The following is a 17,637-nucleotide window of genomic DNA, read 5'->3' as shown; positions in this document are numbered from 1 at the left end:
TACTTATTGCTACATACTAGTTGCTTTTCTTATTGAGATGGTTTAAGTACCTGACAAAACAACTTGAAAGATGAAGGGTTTATTTTGGCTTATGGTGTCAGGGGTGTGGTGAAGCAGATATCCAGGTACTGTCCAGTCAGGAAGAAGAACAGAGGGGAGTGTGGTACTCTTGACTTCCTCCTTTTCTTCTCATTTATTGTGTCCAAGTCCTCAGCTACATTCATGATGGGGCCTTTCCTCTCAGTGAATCCTTTGGAAATGCCCACATAGCCACACTTACAGGTGTGTCTCAGTCTCATGGTGAGTCTAAGGTTAATTAACTAATTAATTAACTAACTAATTAGTTAATTAATTAAGAGACAAGGTCTTACTACACAGCCTTGACTGGCCTGGAACTTGCTTTGTAGAATGCACAGAGATCCACCTGCCTTTGCCTCCTGAGTACTGGAATTAAAGGCGTGTGCTCAGAGGCCAGAAGAGGGCATTAGATCCCTTGAAGCTGGAGTTACAGGTCATTGTGAACCTCCTGGTGCTAGGAACCTGGTGGGTGCTAGGAACCAAACACAAATTCTCTTGAAAACCAGCAAGTGCTCTAAACCACTAAGTTCTCACTAACCCCCTGGTAGGTGCTTGTAAAGCAGTCAAGTCAATAATGAAAAGAAACTATCACACTACCCTCTTAAGCAGTAATTCAATATTTTGAAATCAGTTTTTCAGTGGGTGAGTTGTATCCAATTGCTTTCATCATTTTATCTTCAGCTAATTGTTTTACCTTGATTTTTATTTTGATTATTATTACATTTTATTTAGTAGAGTGTCTGTGTGTGTGTGTGTGTGTATGTGTGTCCACGTGTGCTTGCCTCAGCAGACCAGTAGCGCTAAGAGGACAACCTTTAGGGTTGTGTTTTCTTCTTTTCCTAGGTGGGTCCAGGAATTAAACTCCAGTCATCAGTCTTGGCGGCAAGTGCCTTTACCCACGCAGCTATCTTGCCTGCCTCTCTTTTATGATTTTAATTTATCATAAATGCCTTTTTTACATTTTATTTTTTCTGGATTAATCTTTTGACATCATTTTATTTCTTAAGTGCTCTAGTGTTTTTTGGTTTTTAAAAAAATTTTATTATTTTTATGTGTATTTTGCCTGCATGTATGTTAAGCACACCACAGCAACCAGAAGATGGCATTGGATTCCTTGACACTGGAATTATAGAGGGTTGTTAGCCATCAAGTGGGTGCTGGGAACTTAATCCAGGTCCTCTAGAAAAGCAGCCAGTCCTTTTAACCACTGAATTGTCTTTCCAGCCCTGTTTTTTCTTTTTTTTTCCCCCTTTAAAAAAATATTATTTTTATTTTGTGTATAAGTGTATTGCCTGCATGTATGTGAGTGCACCTGTGTCATGCAATGCCATGGAGGTCAGAAGAGGGCTTCAGATTCCCCTGGACCTGGAGCTAAGGACGGTTTGTAGCTGCCGTGTGGGTGCTGGGAATCAAACCCGGGTCCTCTGCAAGAGCAGTCAGTGCTCTTAACCGCTGAACCATCTCTCCAGCCCCTGGCCCTGCTTTTTCAAAAGCACTATCCTATTTGCCAGAGTCAAGCATGAAATAGCATCTTTGGCTTTTTATTTAAGAAGTTTGATTCTCTACTTATTATACTACTTTTTGTTAATATGAGCTAAAGTTTCAACTGAATTTGTATGGTCAGATAGTCTTAATGTATTGATACCATAGCTTTCCCCTCTTAAAGCCCTTATTTTTTTATTTATTTCATAGGTGTCTGGAAAACAAATATTCTTGGATGCTTATTTCTAAAGTGATACATGATTGAAAGATTTTCTGCACTCTTACAAGGTTGAGAATGTCCTATGCTTTTTGTGGCCAGTGTATATTAACAGACAATCTAGCTGGGTATAAAATTCTCACATTGCAAGTTTTTCCCTGAAGGTATTATAGACACTTCTCCATAGTTACTTGTTCTTTTTTGTTGTCGCTGCTGTTGTTTAATCCATATCTATATTTTTCTTATCCTGTCGTTTCCTGTGTATTGCAAAGATGTATCTGATGTTGGTCTGTTATTCTTGTTTTTGAAAACATTTAAGGAGCCTTTTGGTATATGTGGTATCTTTGGCTCAGGAGTCCTGCCCTTGACTGTTCTGTCCATTTTCTTTGGCCTCTGTTGAAGCGCTTGCCCAATCATGTGTCAGCTCTCCACTCTCTTTTTGCATTTTTGTTTTTGTTTGGTTGGTTTTGGATTTTTGAGACAGGATCTCTCTATGTAGCCCCAGCTGGCCTGTCTTTGTTGGGATTAAAGGCATGTGCAGTCACGCCCAGCTCTGCTTTCCGCTCTGATCTTCTTTCGTGTTCTCATCTTCTCCTTTAATTGTTTCCTCTAAATGCTGAGAGGTTCTGTAGCATAGTCCCCATGTTCCTCAGTCACTTTCTGCAGTATCGTTCTCTCTGCTTCTGAAGTGGATTTTAATTGTGCTACTGGGTTTTTGGAGATTTACTTTAGTTTCTATTTTTCTCTTTTTAAAAAAGATTTATTATTTTTAATTATGTGTATGTATGTCTGTCTACATGGGGGTATGTTATGTGCACGTGAATGCAGGTGCTCACAGAGGCCAAAGGTGTCTGATCCTCTTGAGCTGGAGTTTCAAGTGGTTGTACTCTGCCTGATGTGGGTGCTAGAGATTGAATTTGGGTCCTCTGAAAGAGCCACTGAGCCGTCTTTTCAGCCTACAACTTTTCTTTTATGTATCATATGGCCCCTGAGTCCAGCTTCTGTTCTTCTGTTTCATAGCGGCTGTCTTTTTAGAGGTTTTTAGTTTGTAATGCCCATTGGTTATATATTGTAAATGGTGGTTGTTGAGCTGCTGTGATAAGAGTTGAACAGATGTAACAAATGGTGTATGGACCTCAAAGTCTCAAATACGTGTGGTCTGGCCCTTTGTAGAAAAGCCCTTTGCAGATTCCTATATTGGCCTGATGATTGGATTTCCATCTTGGATGGAAGATGGAGCTCTGGCCCCGATTCCTACCTTGGATTCACATTTGCTCTGTAGAACTAGATCCCTTCTCTTATTTCCACTGCCTGACTTTCTGATTCTCTGCATCAGTGATTTAGATAAAAATACAAGTTCAGAAAGTCAGCACAAATGGCTTCCGGTTCCTACTCTTCCTCAAACTTCCCCTCCCTGGAAGAGAGGCCATCCTCATCTCCCTGAGCCCATTTGTTTTCTGCTCAGTGTCTTTCTGTCATCCTCCTTTTTTCTCTGTGATCTTTCTGTTCATCAGACAAAGAACTGTGTCTGGAGGTAAAACCCAGATAGGCTTTGCTTCGTCCACCACCATCTGCCTTTAATTAATTGCGATTGCTCCCAGATTCTAGCATTGGGTCATCTATCAGTTTCGTTCTTGGCATTAGTGTGAATTTTCATTTTTTCACTGTCTTTATAGCTGTTTTGGAACAAAACAAGGAGCGGCCCTGTGAGTGGCTGCCAAGGAGATGCCGTGTTGCAGGGGGCAGAGCTGGGCTTTCAGCTGGGATTTGTCTGTGTCGAACAGTCTCTGTGGCTGTGTGTGATGTGATGAAGGATGCAAGCAGGACATTTTCCTTACCCAGGGATCATTTGTCAGATGATCTCAGTGATCTGGAAACTGACCCAAATGGAGTCCACAGAAAGCCAAATAGCTCTCCTGTGTCTGTGTTTCCCCTGAGATAAATGCTTCAGCCTCTCCTTCCCAGCTGGTTAACCTGTATTTTATACACAGTTCTAACAGGCTTGGTCTATTTCCCTAACTCAGGGGTGAGTTTGACTCTGAAGGAGGAGGGGACATTTTGCATAGAGGAAGCTGACATCATTTTCTGAGTTTGAGTTAACCACCTGTCTGGGCTTTTCCTCTGCTGAGCTGGGTGCTGTCTGCGTGGCATGGGTACAGAAACCATCTCCTCACCCACAGAGCATTCAAAAAATCCAGACACCCAGGCTGTTTCCTCAGCCAAGAAAATTGGAATGTCTTGGAGATGGGACCTCAGTGGTGTTTGATACTCACAGGAAATTGTGCTGCCTATAGTCTGGGGGGCTGGGGGTTAGGATCACAGGCAGCCATGCTGCCTCAGTGTAAGGCTTGGGAGTCTAGAAAAGTGGACCCCCACTATGTCTCTGCCATATATTCTCATTTGTAAAATGGACCTGGCTATAGGGAGAGAGTTCACCAAGCAGCAGAATGGTGCCAAGGCCCCCTGAGTGCTCTTGTACCACCATGGTGTATGCAGCCTTAGAGATGGCTGGCATGCAGGTTCTCAGAGCACTATCTCATTAGGCAATGATGGATGCTGCCCATTCTGGATGACATCTGTCCCAGGTGGACGTTTGGCTCTGGGAGAAAAACGTTGGCTGTTCCTGAGCTGTGGGCAGTGATATTGAAGGCTTGGGGGTAGTTTATTCAGGGATTTGAATGCTTCCATTCTGCCCTATAGGAGGGGGCTCCCCTTAGGCAGGTCTGAACTCGGCTTTCCTCATCTTTTTAAGTCGAGTACTGTTTCTTCCTCCTACAAAGCTGGCACACTCAATGGTGCCCTCTTCACCTGGGCTGTCATATGGGTGCATCTTGCCAGGCTTGTGCAAAGAAAACAGGACATTCATGATTTCTTCCAGACAAGAAACGAAAGTGCTCACTTGGGTCAACAACTTCCCTCAAAGTAGCACAGAAACCCCAAGTGGACTCAAAGCTTTCCCTGCAATGACGTCACTCACCTCCACTTGCATTCCTGTTCAGCTCCGTGAGGGGAGAGAACAGCACAGGAGGCTAGCCAGCCCATTCACGAAGGCCAGGACTTACGCACAACCTTGGTTCAGCCCCAGAATGGCTTTGCTGCTGGCAGCCTGGCACAGACACCCAGGCGTGGCTGTTTTCAAACAGAAAGGGTAGCAGTGATGGGATGATGGTGCCGTTGACCTGAGTCATTGGGGCTGCTGCCCTCTCCTGTCTTAACCTTGGGCTTGTCCACTATAGAGTGAAGGCCACACTCTCTGGACAACCTCGTTGTGTACACCAAAAGCCCTCTACTCCAGAAACTGAGCATCCATCCAGCTGGCAGGAGAGTCTGATACTGTAGACTCTACTGTCCCTAAACAGGGCTGTCCCAAGAGGACTCCAAGGGACAGACAAGGAGGAAGAGGGCCTGATTGTCTCTCCTTTTATGAAATTGATTCCTGAATTTGGGCCCTCAGAGGCTTGCCCCAGAGGCAGTTGGGAGTTGTGGGACTGTGACTCCCCATTGGTGGGCTGAGTTACACTGACTAGGGGAGGCATCAGTCAAAGCATTGCTACCTCAACAGAAGAGCTGCTTCCTGGGGGTCAGAGACTGTCTCTGGAGAGATGACCTCTAAATAGTCTCTGTAGTCGTAAGCTACAAGCTGGGGCAGGTGGTACTGGAAGCCTGCCTTCCTGCCCTCCTATATACATGACTCCTTTCTCTCACATTGACCTTGGAAGGTGGTTTATCTAATTCTTTGAGCCTCAGTTCTCCTATTTGCAGAATGGGAATAACACTTGTAGATGAAAGACCAATGGTGAGAATTGAGTGAGGTCCAGTGTATAGGTGGTATGGACAGGGCAGATGACTGGTGATTTCCTGGGCTGCTATACTGCATTGTGTAGTATTATATAAGATCTTGTGAAGAAATTGTCACCTTTCCCAGCTGCTGAAATTGCTGGCCAAGTCTAATATGGGGTCTGGAGTCCAACATGGGGGCTGCATTTGGTGGCAGACAAGGTCAGTGCAGGAGATGTAAACTTTGTACCTCTTGCCTGGCTCTCCCAGGGCCTGGAAGCCCCCATACTATGCCCAGCAGGTATGGCCAGCAGGCTTGCTTTTTGGCAGTGGGTCCCATTAGAGCTAAGCTATTTTCGTGGGCATTTTATTTGCACACTCCAGTGGAGTGGACACCAAAAGGGTTTTCGAATGCTTCATGGGTTGCTAATTTCCCCTGTGACCTCTTTTGTTGGGGCCTGACCCCAGCCAGAGGCTCTGTGCCATAAAAGCCAGCGCCTGACACAGACCCAGAGTTTGGGTTGACAATGAGGCCTCTATTTGCTTTAATCAGGCCCCAGTTGAGTCTTGAGACAGAGGGAATTGGTGTGGTGCTCAGAATCCCTGGGTGGCACAATACAGGGCCCTGAAGGCTCTCAGGGAGGCCAAAGGGGCTGGAAGATTCCTCTGGTCAGAGGGAGGAGGGGCAGCCTTTGTCCTGTGGGTCTCTTTAGAAAGCCAGCCTGCCCTGAATGGCCACCCGCTTGACCTGGCCCATGGGTACCACAGGCCTCTGGGTATCTAGGGAGGTGGCCCATTGGGCCACTAGCCCATTTATCAGCAGTCTAATGAGTTTCTGTCCCTCCCTCCCCTGCAGACTGTGACTCCTACTGCAAGGCCTCCAAAGGGAAGCTGAAGATCAACATGAAGAAGTACTGCAAGAAGGACTATGGTGAGTGGGTGGAGTGCCCCTGGGATCCATGAATACCTCCTCTCTTCCTCCTTGGAGGTGTCACAGGGGCCTGGTTTTCCCCATTGCCCTGCAGAGGGGCATCTAGGTCAGTGGGGTCCCCTGAAGCTGGGATTCCCAGTCTGGGCCCCACCTATCACTCTGCCCCAAAGGGCCATATAGCTGCAGACCACTCATTTGCTATCTGTGTCCTCCTTCATACCCTGGCATTCAGTTCTAGTCTGTAGCTCAAGCAAGATCCTCCACACATCAGAGACATGATGAGTGTGTAGAGCATCCCCCTTGACCATGGAAAGCTGAGGAATCTGCATTGTGAACTGCTCCATCCCTTCTCTGACCTTGAGCGGGTCCTGTAGGCTTTGAGTGGACTTGGACCACCTGAGGGAAGCGGGGGTGGTCCACACTTGGCCAGCTGCTTGAGCCAGACTTGAAGGTTTTTCCTTTAATAAGGCCAGTGGTCAGGACCTTTTAGCATATAGAAATGAATAATTAGGCCCAAAGGAATTTTGAAAACTTCTATAACTTTCTCTTTTTACTGTGGGGTGGGGGAAGGAGAGAGTGTGAGTACACACACACACACACACACACACACACACACACACACACACACACGCACACACACACACACACGCACACACGCAGACTCTCACACTGAAGCCAGAGAAGACCCCCCAAGATGCCAGCCAGCCCTACTTGTCACAGTCATACGGCCTCCCCCAGGATGAAACAGGAGCAACTCGCAGGCTTCATGTGTCAATTTAGAAGTTGCCAGGCTGTGGGCATCCACATTCAAGCCTCACATCCCCTGGGGGAATCCACAGTGGACTCCCCAAAGCCTGTTAATGAACAGGCCGAACAGGCGTCCCCAGCAGTGTAGAACCTTCCATCTTCTGCTGAGGAACAGACCTGGTTTTCCACAACAAACCTGCAGTCCTTGAGAATGAAGGAAGAACCTGCCATCTCCAAGCCAGGAAGCAGGAGCAAATAAGGGGTCTGGGTTTGGTTTATTTATTTATTTGTTTATGAGTGTATTGCCTGAAAGTATGTAAGTGTACCCATGTCATGCACTGCCCATGGAGGTCAGGATTCCCTGGAACTGGAGTCACAGACCATTGTTACAAGCCTCCATGTGGATGCTGGGAACTGAACCCTCATCCTCTGCAAGAGCAGTCAGTGCTCTTAACTACTGAGCCATCTCACCAGCCCAGATCTGGGAGTTTTGAAAAAAATGCCTTAGGGCCCTGTCCTGCAGGAGCTACAACCTTCCAGGTCTGGGTGCCTGGCCTCTGCTGGAGACTGACACAGGCCATAAAGTGGCCCTTCCTAGCCTTGTGGCTAAGCACCTGAAGCTCATGCACTGCCTCAGCCTTGGGCCTTGGAGCCTGATTGCTGTTCCAGGCAAAGCAGAAGGCTGGGGACAGTCAGGACTGGGAAGGCCACTGCTCCCCCACCCCTCCCCTGTGCTGGGTCAGAAGGGGAAGCAAGTGGACCTGCTTGGGAAGGATTGGGCAGGGTTCAGTCTGGAAGAGCTCCTGAGTAGCTACCCTAGGGGCTGCCTCTTCACATGGAAAAAGGAAGACTTGAACTTGATTGAAAGTTGTTGAAATGGAGCCCATGTTCCAGCTGATTCTTTTGGACTTTACCTGGTTTTGCTCTTTCCCTTCCAGTGTTCCAGGGATTACCCTATGCCCACCCCTGGTCCCCCCAGCACTCTGCTGGTGCCCACCTCTACTGCAGGCTGACCTTCTCTAACTTCTGAACCCTGTGCCTTTCTTTATGGACTCAGGAACAGGGCTTCCCTGACCCCATCTGCAGTGGGTATCCTGGAGACAGCAGGGGGCATTCATCTTGGGTGGGGAAGGGTGGCTTCTGGGCTCTGTGTTGCCCTCCATTCTCTGACTGGCCTTCTATTGGCCTCATACCTGATTTCCTCACAGCCGTGAGTGAAGAGGTATCAGAGACTGTGGGTTTCACTTCCTTCAGTTCCACAGGTGGGAACAGGCCAGTGGTGAGTTGGCTTGCTCCACATGTAGTTGGGTGGTGGGTTGTCCTTCTGGTCCCTACACAGTAGCCTTCCCTGGCTCTTTGTCCCCATCCTAGTTAGCCCTGAATCCCACCTATCAAAAGATCTAGAGGGATAAGGGACGGTCTGTGTGTCCACCTTTCCTGACCTCATGATTCCTCCCCGACCCTATTCCTGTTACTCATTATGGCCCAGATGGCTATGTGATTGCTATAGGCATTTGAGTAACCATCACAGGGAACTTGGGGGTGCTCCCTCTCAGGGCTGATAAAGACTTAACCTGCTGTGCACCAAGTAATGTCCTTCTAGTCATGCCCCCACCGCTGCCTGGTATGGCTTTCTCCAGAACCCCTAGAAGGTTCTGTGTTAGTGCATTTTCTGTTTCTCTAACAAAATGTTAGGTTTATTTTGGCTCACAGTTTTGGAAGACCATGAGCATCCCCTCTGCTTCCAGTGAGAACCTTGTGCTGGGTGGAAAGTACTGTGGAAGAGAAGAGGGAACATAGGGAGCCCAGTACCTTGTAACAACCTGCTCTTGAGATAATTAACCCCCTCTCACAGGGACTTTCACAAGGGTGAACCCCTCCTGGCCTAGTGCCACTATATTGGAGACCTCAATATAGGTTTTAAAATACGTTTTGTTTATTATTTTTATTTTATGTGTATGAGTGTTATGCCTGCGTGTATGTAAGTGCACCCATGTCTTGCAATTCCCACAGAGGTCGGAAGAGGGTGGTTGTTAGCTGCCATGTGGGTGCTGGGAATGGAACCTGGGTCCTCAGCAAGAGCAGCCAGTGCTCTTAACCTCTGAGCCATCTCTCCAGACCCCTCAATATAGGTTTTGGTGGCAATAAACCATATTCTAATCACGGCAAGGCCTTCTGATTCCAGGAATGTCCCTGAATAATAGAGTCATTTAAAGGGCATCTCCTCAATGCAGTGCAATGTATACAGTGTCTGGAAGGGGGGGGGTGTCACATAAGTTTCTATGGGGGGTTCAGAAAAGCTGGGCAGTGTGGGATGGGGAGGGCTTCAGAGAACCTCATTTGGGAAGGGAGTAAGTGGTGGCCACAGGGACTGGGCAGGTAGTCCAGCAGCAGCGCATGCCTTGCTCTGAGGCTGGGGATAGATCTCCTGTAGGACTTTGTCCAGCCTCAGAGGAATCTTCCATGTAACCCTGGATGAAGTGTGTCTAGGTGGCCCTCCGGTACTCAAAAGATCTGACCAGCCCAAGGGGAAGATGGGCTGGAGGAAGATGGGAGAGATCCAGAGAAGGTGAGGCCAGGCCAAGGAAGGGAGCTGGCTCAGAGGCTGCCTAATCCCTGCTTGCTTGCTAACTGACACCCTGGCAGGGGGCCAATTAGGAAACAGATTTCCTTCACATCTAGGGCACTTGGATGCTCCAGAAGCTGCTAATTAGAACTTAGCGTTTACCATCCCTGCTGAGAGAAGAGCCCCTTCCTCCTCCAGCCCCACCAGGGGAGGCTTGACCTGGGGCAGCTAGAGAACTTGGTTTCTTTTCACTGATCCTGGGTGGTAGCCAGTGGGCAGAAACTTTCAGACTGAGGAGGCCTGTGGGAAGAGAATGGCTGCCCAGCCCGAGGTGTGCCAGTCCTTGCCCCTGTCCCCTCTCTCTCAGACATGTTTGCCAGTGAGCCCAGACCCAGGATAAGAGGGTGGACACCAAGCAAGGCAAGAAGGGATAAGGGTTGGGGAGAGTCTTGTGCCAAGGCCTTGCCAGGCTGCTAGGTCCCCATCTAGAGAGGCTCCCTAATAGGAAAGATGGCCCATTCCATTCCCATGAGTTCTAATTTGCTGTGTGGCTTTGGTTGACAGTAAGCATCACCATTCTGGGCCTCAATTCTTCATGTTTCATATAAGGAACATACTATCCTTGTAAGTGTTGTGCCAGGTACCATGTCTGAGTGACAAAAGCCCAAGGAGACCCTATTATCCCACACCTGTCCCCACCTTTCCAGAGCCACCTCAGTCCTCTGTTGCCCTCTAGGGGAATCGAGCTCATCTTACAAATACTTGAAAAAGAGTCAAGGCCAAGTCAAGTGTGGAACTGTTGTCCACAAAGTCAGGTTTTATTCTTTGCAAGAGTCTCGGGAGGGGCCCTTGTTTTGTGGGATGCTGTGAGTGAGTGTGCCCCTCCCTGCATTCACCACAAAGCCTGCATCCCTTTGGCCAGCTCAGACACAGGCAGCTGGAGCTGCATGCCCTGCAGCCCCCTTAACCTGAGGCCCATAGGTCCAGAGGCTTCTGGCCCTAGGTTTGAATGTTCTGGTCCAGCACAGCCACAAAGGACACCCTTGGCTGTGGCTCTCCACTTCCTGGGGGTCTCCTTCCCCTTGTCCCATTCTCCTTCTCATGCTTCCTTGTCTCTCTGCTCCTTGGGCAAAGGCTCCTCTGTCTTGTCCCCTCTCACCTTCAGCCTTGCACAACATCCCCCATTGTACTGAGCTGCTACTCACAGTCACCACTCATGTGTAACACAACACACACATGCATATCCTAAAGAATCCTGGTACCTTATCCCATCCCCACACCTGAGCATCCCCATTCCCTTAGTACATTCTCTAAACATCCTCTGGGGGTCCTAGGTCCTGCTCTGGGTGCTACACTCACAGATCTGTGTGGCAAACGAGGTTGGTCCTCAGGAAGTGCACAGTTAGAGGCCAGACATACACAATGGAAGGCCCAGAACTTGGACCACAGACGACTACAGCCTGAGTGGGGCTGTACAGGGCCTGGCTTAGCCTCAGGAGAGCTTAGCATTGAAGGCTTCTTGGAGGGGAGTCTGAGTAGGCTGTTCTCATGGGGCAAAGCAGAGGTCCCAGGAGTAGAAGAGTATCTCTGCACAGGAAAGCCGGATGCAGGCTGACCAGGTCCAAGAGGCAAGAGGGCAGGAATGCCGGATGCAAGAGTGTGGGTTGTGGAGAGAGAGACCTGAGTCTGTCAACCCCTTTGGCCATATATGAAATGTGTACCAAAGCCACCATGACCTATGGTTTCTGTGCCCCAACCCCTACCCAGGGGGCCTGGGTACCACAGCTTCCTTCTTCCCTGGATGGGTATTGGGTTTGTTGTGAAAGGTGAGATCATCTCCATCCTGCCAATTTTCAGAAAAGTGCTTCATTCCCAGAAATGTTTATTAGTCACCCCCTTGTTGAAAGACATGTTGGCACCACCAGATGGAAAGCTCAAGATGCTTTTCACAGGATGATACATCTTGAGTGTTCCTCCTGACAGCCCATGGGGATGGCTTCAGAGGATGTGGCTTGAGGGGAAACTGGGGGTATTGTGGGGCCTTATGTGGGCATATGCCTCCCTGGAGCCCCATGGCCCAGGTGGCCTGGGCACCAGGAGAGAGATTTAGTTTTTCTCAGCATTCCCATATGCCTAGAAACCTCCAGAGTTAGTGGAAACCGAGAGGGAGGAGACTGCTGAGCCAGCACTGGGCTCTCCCCCTGTAGGCCCTTGGGAACACCTGACAGCCCTGACTCATCCTTACCTAATATTCACAGGCACTGTGGGGGGTTGGAGGGGGTTCTTATTCCTGTCATGGGATTCCAAGGTCTGAGCTTCTTCCTTCCCCATGCCAGTGAGTGGTATGCATGGCAGCATGGAGCAGGTACAGCAGCCCTTAGAGAACTCATGAATTTGTACCCCAATGGAATGCTGGCTCTCAGTTCCATATCAGACTTGGAGGAGAAGCCACAATGACATCTTGATGGGCAAGGAAGAAGCAAGGTCCCTGTGATGGGGACCTGAAATGGTGAGGCAAAGGATGGCACACAGGGATGTCAGTGAGGTGGTGGAGGTGGGACTAGCCTGATATGTCAGTGACAGATATGGCCAGGTGGTGGAGGAAGGCTATGGGAAGATGGAACCGTGGTGGGCAGGAGATTCTGTGGCGATGGTGGTGTGGAAGTGAATAGATTACAGGGAATGGATACAGACCAAACCATGGTGGTAGAGCTGTCTTGGGAATAGCAGACAGGGCCCAGTCCTAGCCCAGCTCTTAGTTCCTGGCTCAGACTGGAGTCTCACAGCTAGGGACATGAGGGCTTGTCCTCTCATAAGCAGCCACTGCCCTTTTTCATGACCGTGGAGATCAACAGTGACTCTCAATGACTGCAGTCCCTTCAAATGCAGAGAGCTGGGCCTGGTGTCAGGTGTGCCATGGAGATGAAGTTGCTGCATCCACTCTAGTGAGCTTGGGTGTTGGCTCTGGTGTTAGAGGAGTGCCCTGGGAACTGTCTTTCCAAGTCTCCCTAACTGAAGACTGGAAGCTACTGGTACTGACTACTGAGAAGAGCCATGTCCTCTGGACATCATCCCCTGGTTTGGAGAATGGGATGCAGACCAGTCAGCAGCATGTGGCTTGGTGTTTCACAGGTTTGCTGACCCTCCCTGGGGTCAGTGGTCTCCTGGGGATCCTCTGATTTCCCTAGCCAGATGTAACCTCTCCCCACCTCCAGGAGTACCAGCTCCATATGGATGCCAGATGTGGAGCTAGGTCCATATGAGTCAGCTTGAGGTCATGGGATGTGGATGACCACCAGGTTGGGTAGGGAAGGCCAGGCAGCCCCAGTGACAGCTGGACAGAAAAGCTCCTGTGCCCACAGAAAAATGCCCCCTTTGGGAGCCAGGTAGGGGTGGGTGCTGTGCTGGTTTGAACCAGGTGACTCTGCCGGCCTTCCCAGTCCTATGAGTCCTATTCCCCAGATGGGAGCCCAGAGTCTGGCCTCCTACTACTGTCTCTCCAGCCTAACAGGAAAAGGGAGATGCCTGCTCTGAGTCTGGGCAGTGCCTGGTCCTCATCTGTTTTGTGCTCTGGTCTTTACTCATGTTCTTTTTTTTCCTTGGAGTCTCCTGTGTCTTTTTAGAAAGGAGACATGGCTAGAGGTGGTTCAGAGGGACCATAGAGGCCATATAGTAAGTGATGTCTCTTCCCATGTGTCTAGTATAGCATCAGGGTGGACCTCCCTAGGAATTGGTGCCTCTGTTGCCAAGGACCCCAGGATGCAAACCTTTGGTCCTGGACTTTCTGTCCAGACCCTGTCCTGAAATCCTTGCTTGCTCCAGCCTTCCTGCGGAGTTGGATGATACAGGGCATCTTGTGGGCATCTCATCCTCCCAAGCAGCCTTCTAGAGTGTTGGGGGTTACTGTACCTTCTGAGCTCTCACACCTTAACTGCTTCATCCAGGTAGACCCAACCCTCTGCAGGGCTCAGTATGCAGCATGGCTGACTTCTTCCTGTACTCCCTGCCCCAAGACCCAGGCACTTTTAAAAAATCTCCTGGGGAAAGCATTTTAGAGGGCAGTTTGACTTCCAGGAGCTGTCAGGTGTTCAGAGCCAAGTATGAATGGGGTATGTGGATTCTTTCCCAGCGAGGACAGAACTCCACATTTCTCAAGGTTACTTGGGAGTGCCAGCCCAGGCAGAGCAGCTGGGAGGAGGGGCTCTTGTTCTCCTATAGCTTTCCCCCTCAAAGGGGGGAAAGGATGTTAGCAACACTGTCACTTGAGGGGTTCCTAGATGCACCGCTCATGTTCAAAGAATGAGCCGACCAGAAGCCCCTTCAACATCAGGCTTTCTGTGGAGCCTGGAGGAGCCGAGGGGTCATAGGGCCAGGTTGGAGCCCATGCAGAGGAGGCTGTTTCACATCTTCTGTCCTCCAGAGGCTGGGGCCCCACACTGCTACCAAGGCCTCTGCTATGGGGATGCATCACCCATCACCCACTTATCCACAGGAAGATGTCGGATGAGTATCCAGCAGGCCTTGCTCTCCACTGCCCCTTGTGAATATGGATAGTTTGGGTGGGTTTGGGGTCCAGTCAATATGGGAGGCATTGGCTGGATGGTTTGGACAGTTCATGAGGCCATGCAAGGTGCTCTGAGGTGGGAAGTTAGTTTCCATCTAGGATGTCCAACTAGCAGCCCAGTTTATCTGGAGGTGCAAGCACAGGGGAGAGGGCCAGCTTCTGTTTGGGCAGCAGGACTACTGTGCAGCTGGGGCCAGCTTCCCAGCTGGGGCCAGACAGGGCTCAGGTCCACTTTCCTATGTGAGCTTCTTACATAGCAGGGGGATGCTACCCTACTCTCTCAACACTTGTGAGCTTGAGTGCAGTGGGAGTTATGGTTTGCATCTAAACTGTCTTTCAAAGTCTCGTGTGTTGAAGGCTTAGTTCCAGTAATGTTCAGAGGTGGGGCTTTGGGGAAGTGGCTGGATCATGAGGGCTCAGACCTCATCAGTGTGTTAACTCATAGATGGATTCATAATTTGATGGGTTATTGGGAGGCAGTGAAAACGTAGGTGAGACCTGGTTGATGTGAGGGTGTCCTGAGGCTGTGCCCATGTAAGCTGTATCTTGTCCCCAGTTCCTTATTCTCTTGCTTGCTTTCTGTTTCCTGGCTGCAACAAGGTAAGCAGCTCTAGCCCTCTATGCTCTCTTGGCCATGTTTGGCCTCACCATTGGAGTGGAGTCTGCCAAACATGCACCAACCCTCTGCCTTTGTGGGCATAGGAAAAGTTTCTCCTTTAAGTTGGTTTCTCAGGTATTCTGTGGCAGCAACAGATGGCTGACAGACAGTGGGTCAAGCCAGGTAGGCCACCCATTACTCAGGGGCGAGAGCTAATACCGTCCTCCTAAGATGATTCTCTGATGTCCCCTCCTCTAGGAGTCTCTGCTGGGTTGGCTCTCTCCTCCCAAGAACAGAGCCCAGCCACCAGAACCTGGCAGTGGAAACTGAGGCAGTGTTTATTTAGCTGTTGGTTGTAGAAAGGAGCTTACTGGCACTTGTTTGGCTTGGTGGGGGGGGGTAACCTTCAGCCTTACGTGGAGTGAGTCCATCTTATCAAAGCTCATGGGTAGGGTCTGGGGAATGGCAGAATTTCAAGTCTGTACAGCTGGCTGCTGCATCTGGTCATAGTGAATTCCCGCTTCACCAATGAAACGCAGGCAGGACTGCTGCCATGTGTGTTAGCCCCATTCTGCACTCTCCATAAGGGCTCCGCCTTCTCCATACAGATTAGAAGCCTTGGGGTCAGGACTTGGCTCTGACCTAGAAGCTGCATTTTGTGAGAGCAGCCAAAGCTCATGACATACTCTTTCTACCTAGATTTCCAGGGCTTCTGGTTTTGATGGTTTCTATGGGATTGGTGTCCTCCCCATCTCTCTTGAGTGCTGTCTCTGAGGCAGATGAGTGACAAGCATTCCTTAGCTAGACTGGCCCAAGAGGGAGGTATAGGTGGTTAGAGAGGTAAGGGGGAGCAAAGGGCAACCCTTGGGAGGGGCAGCTATGGGGAGGCCCCTGAGGCTCACCCTGAGCAGCCTATAAACCTTGGAGAACTCCAGGAAGCAAGAAGCCCTCATGCAGAAGTGCCCCACGTGTTCAAGCTTGGGGAGAAGGGAATGGTGAAGAGAAACAACTGTAGCTGCTCCCCAGGTGGGTGTGGGTGGGTGGGGTAGGAGTGGTGATGGCTTGATCTCAGTGGGAGGTCCTTAAAACCTGTGTTACAGGGCCATTGGCTCCTGCTCTCTACTGCCAATGCTAGGTTCTTAGAAAGCCTGAGCACCTTGCGGGCCCTACTAGCCCCACTAGCCCCTGGGTCAGAGCTGCATCTGCAAAGAGGGGAAGGTGGCTTTTGAGTGAGCTGGGACTTTGGGTAGAAGACAGGGCAGTTCCCCTGTGGAGACTCCAAGCATGGAATGTGGCTCAGGGCTCCCCACACTTCAGGTTAATGACCTGGGAATTTCCCTAGTGCTAGACCTTGGGAGGGAGGTTGAGGCCCTTGAGAAGTGTGGCCAAGCTGTAGCTGGGGATGTATAGGCAACAGGTTGAATTCTGCCCTCTGTGCCAAATAGAGATAGGGCTCTAAGGCACCCAGCCTGCCCTAAGCCTGCCTCTTAGACACCCCTTCCCACCTCTGGTTTGCCTCCCAGCCTCTACACCTGGGGCAGCACAGGCAACCCTTTCGAGGTCTGGCTCCTGTGAGCCTGACCCTTGGCCTTGTTCTTACTCCCAAAATCACATCTATGCTCTGTCAAGGGATGGAGAGAATGGGTACCCTTGCTAGCTGGAGACTTAGACTGAAATTAAGGGATAGTGGTGGTCTTTGTGGCTTATGCTGCCCTGGTGGCTGAGAAACATGTTTAGCATGAGAGTCCTTTCTGTGAACCCACAGACTGCTGAAGGGGCTGCTGGTACCCCACACTGCCTGCAGGGTGCTGAGATCTGGCTGACTACAGGAGAGGGAGGGCTTTCTGTCCAGATTCTAGGCAGCCCCCTCTCCTTTCCCAGCTGGATTTTCACTGAGGATGTATACTATCCCGTAGCTGGTTCCTCCCCAAGTTGCTCAGTTGGGCTTGTAAACAGCCTGAGAGGTTCTTCCTGCCCCTGATTTTTTGTCTGCACTGAACACCTTCCTGATATAGAGCCCAGGGGAATACATACTAGCTCACCTCAGCTGTTGCTGGTAGGTGAGCAGGGGCTTGGGAAGGGAGGGTAGATCTGTGATACAGAGTCCCCGCTCTGTACTAGTGTCTGCCTCATGGGCTCTTCTGTCTCTGCCTCAGAGAAGGGCCACTCTGACCTGGAGTTGAGGTCCTCTTCTGCTCCACCAGCAGTCTGTATTTAAGGGTTCTCAGCATGCCCCCCATCTCCAGGTCACCTTGCTGTGAATCATTTCATTTCCCTCTGTGAATGGCAGAGTCCTCACGGAGCCCCACATTCCAACCTTGATGAGGATAATGTCAGGACATCAGTCTAAGTATGGGAGTTTCGAGCTTGGGCTGATTGGCGAGGCTGTCTCATTGTGTGGCTATATCTTAATCCATTTGCACTGCTACAATAAAATACAGTCAACTGTATAGAAGTCTACTGCTTGTAGTTGTTTGGTGGGCTGAGGAGTCCAAGATCAAGGTACCAGCAGATCCAATGTCTGGCGAGGGTTGGTCTCTGTTTCCAAGATGCCACCTTGCTCCTGTGGCCTCACATGGTGGAAGGGGCAAGGGAGGACTCATTTAAGCTTCTGTAGAGGATTTGCTCCTACTCATGAGGAAGCCCTTATACTACTGTGGTCACTTCCTGAGGACCC

General features: G+C 49.9%; 1 protein-coding gene across 3 annotated transcripts in view; it reads left to right on the top strand.

Annotated features, from left to right (window-relative positions):
- Ntn1 (netrin 1) overlaps positions 1–17,637 on the top strand; it is a 223,830-nt gene that overhangs the window by 198,602 nt on the left and 7,591 nt on the right. For all 3 annotated transcript variants that reach the window (XM_029557540.1, XM_029557541.1, XM_008855738.3), the window contains exon 6: positions 6,411–6,485. In XM_029557540.1, coding sequence (XP_029413400.1) covers positions 6,411–6,485 — 75 coding nt within the window. The remainder of the gene's footprint in view (positions 1–6,410; positions 6,486–17,637) is intronic.

The sequence above is a fragment of the Nannospalax galili genome, unplaced genomic scaffold (assembly GCF_000622305.1).
Source record: "Nannospalax galili isolate Female #2095 unplaced genomic scaffold, S.galili_v1.0 scaffold146, whole genome shotgun sequence".
Lineage (NCBI taxonomy): Eukaryota > Metazoa > Chordata > Mammalia > Rodentia > Spalacidae > Nannospalax > Nannospalax galili.
This window is presented reverse-complemented; position numbering and strand designations above follow the sequence as displayed.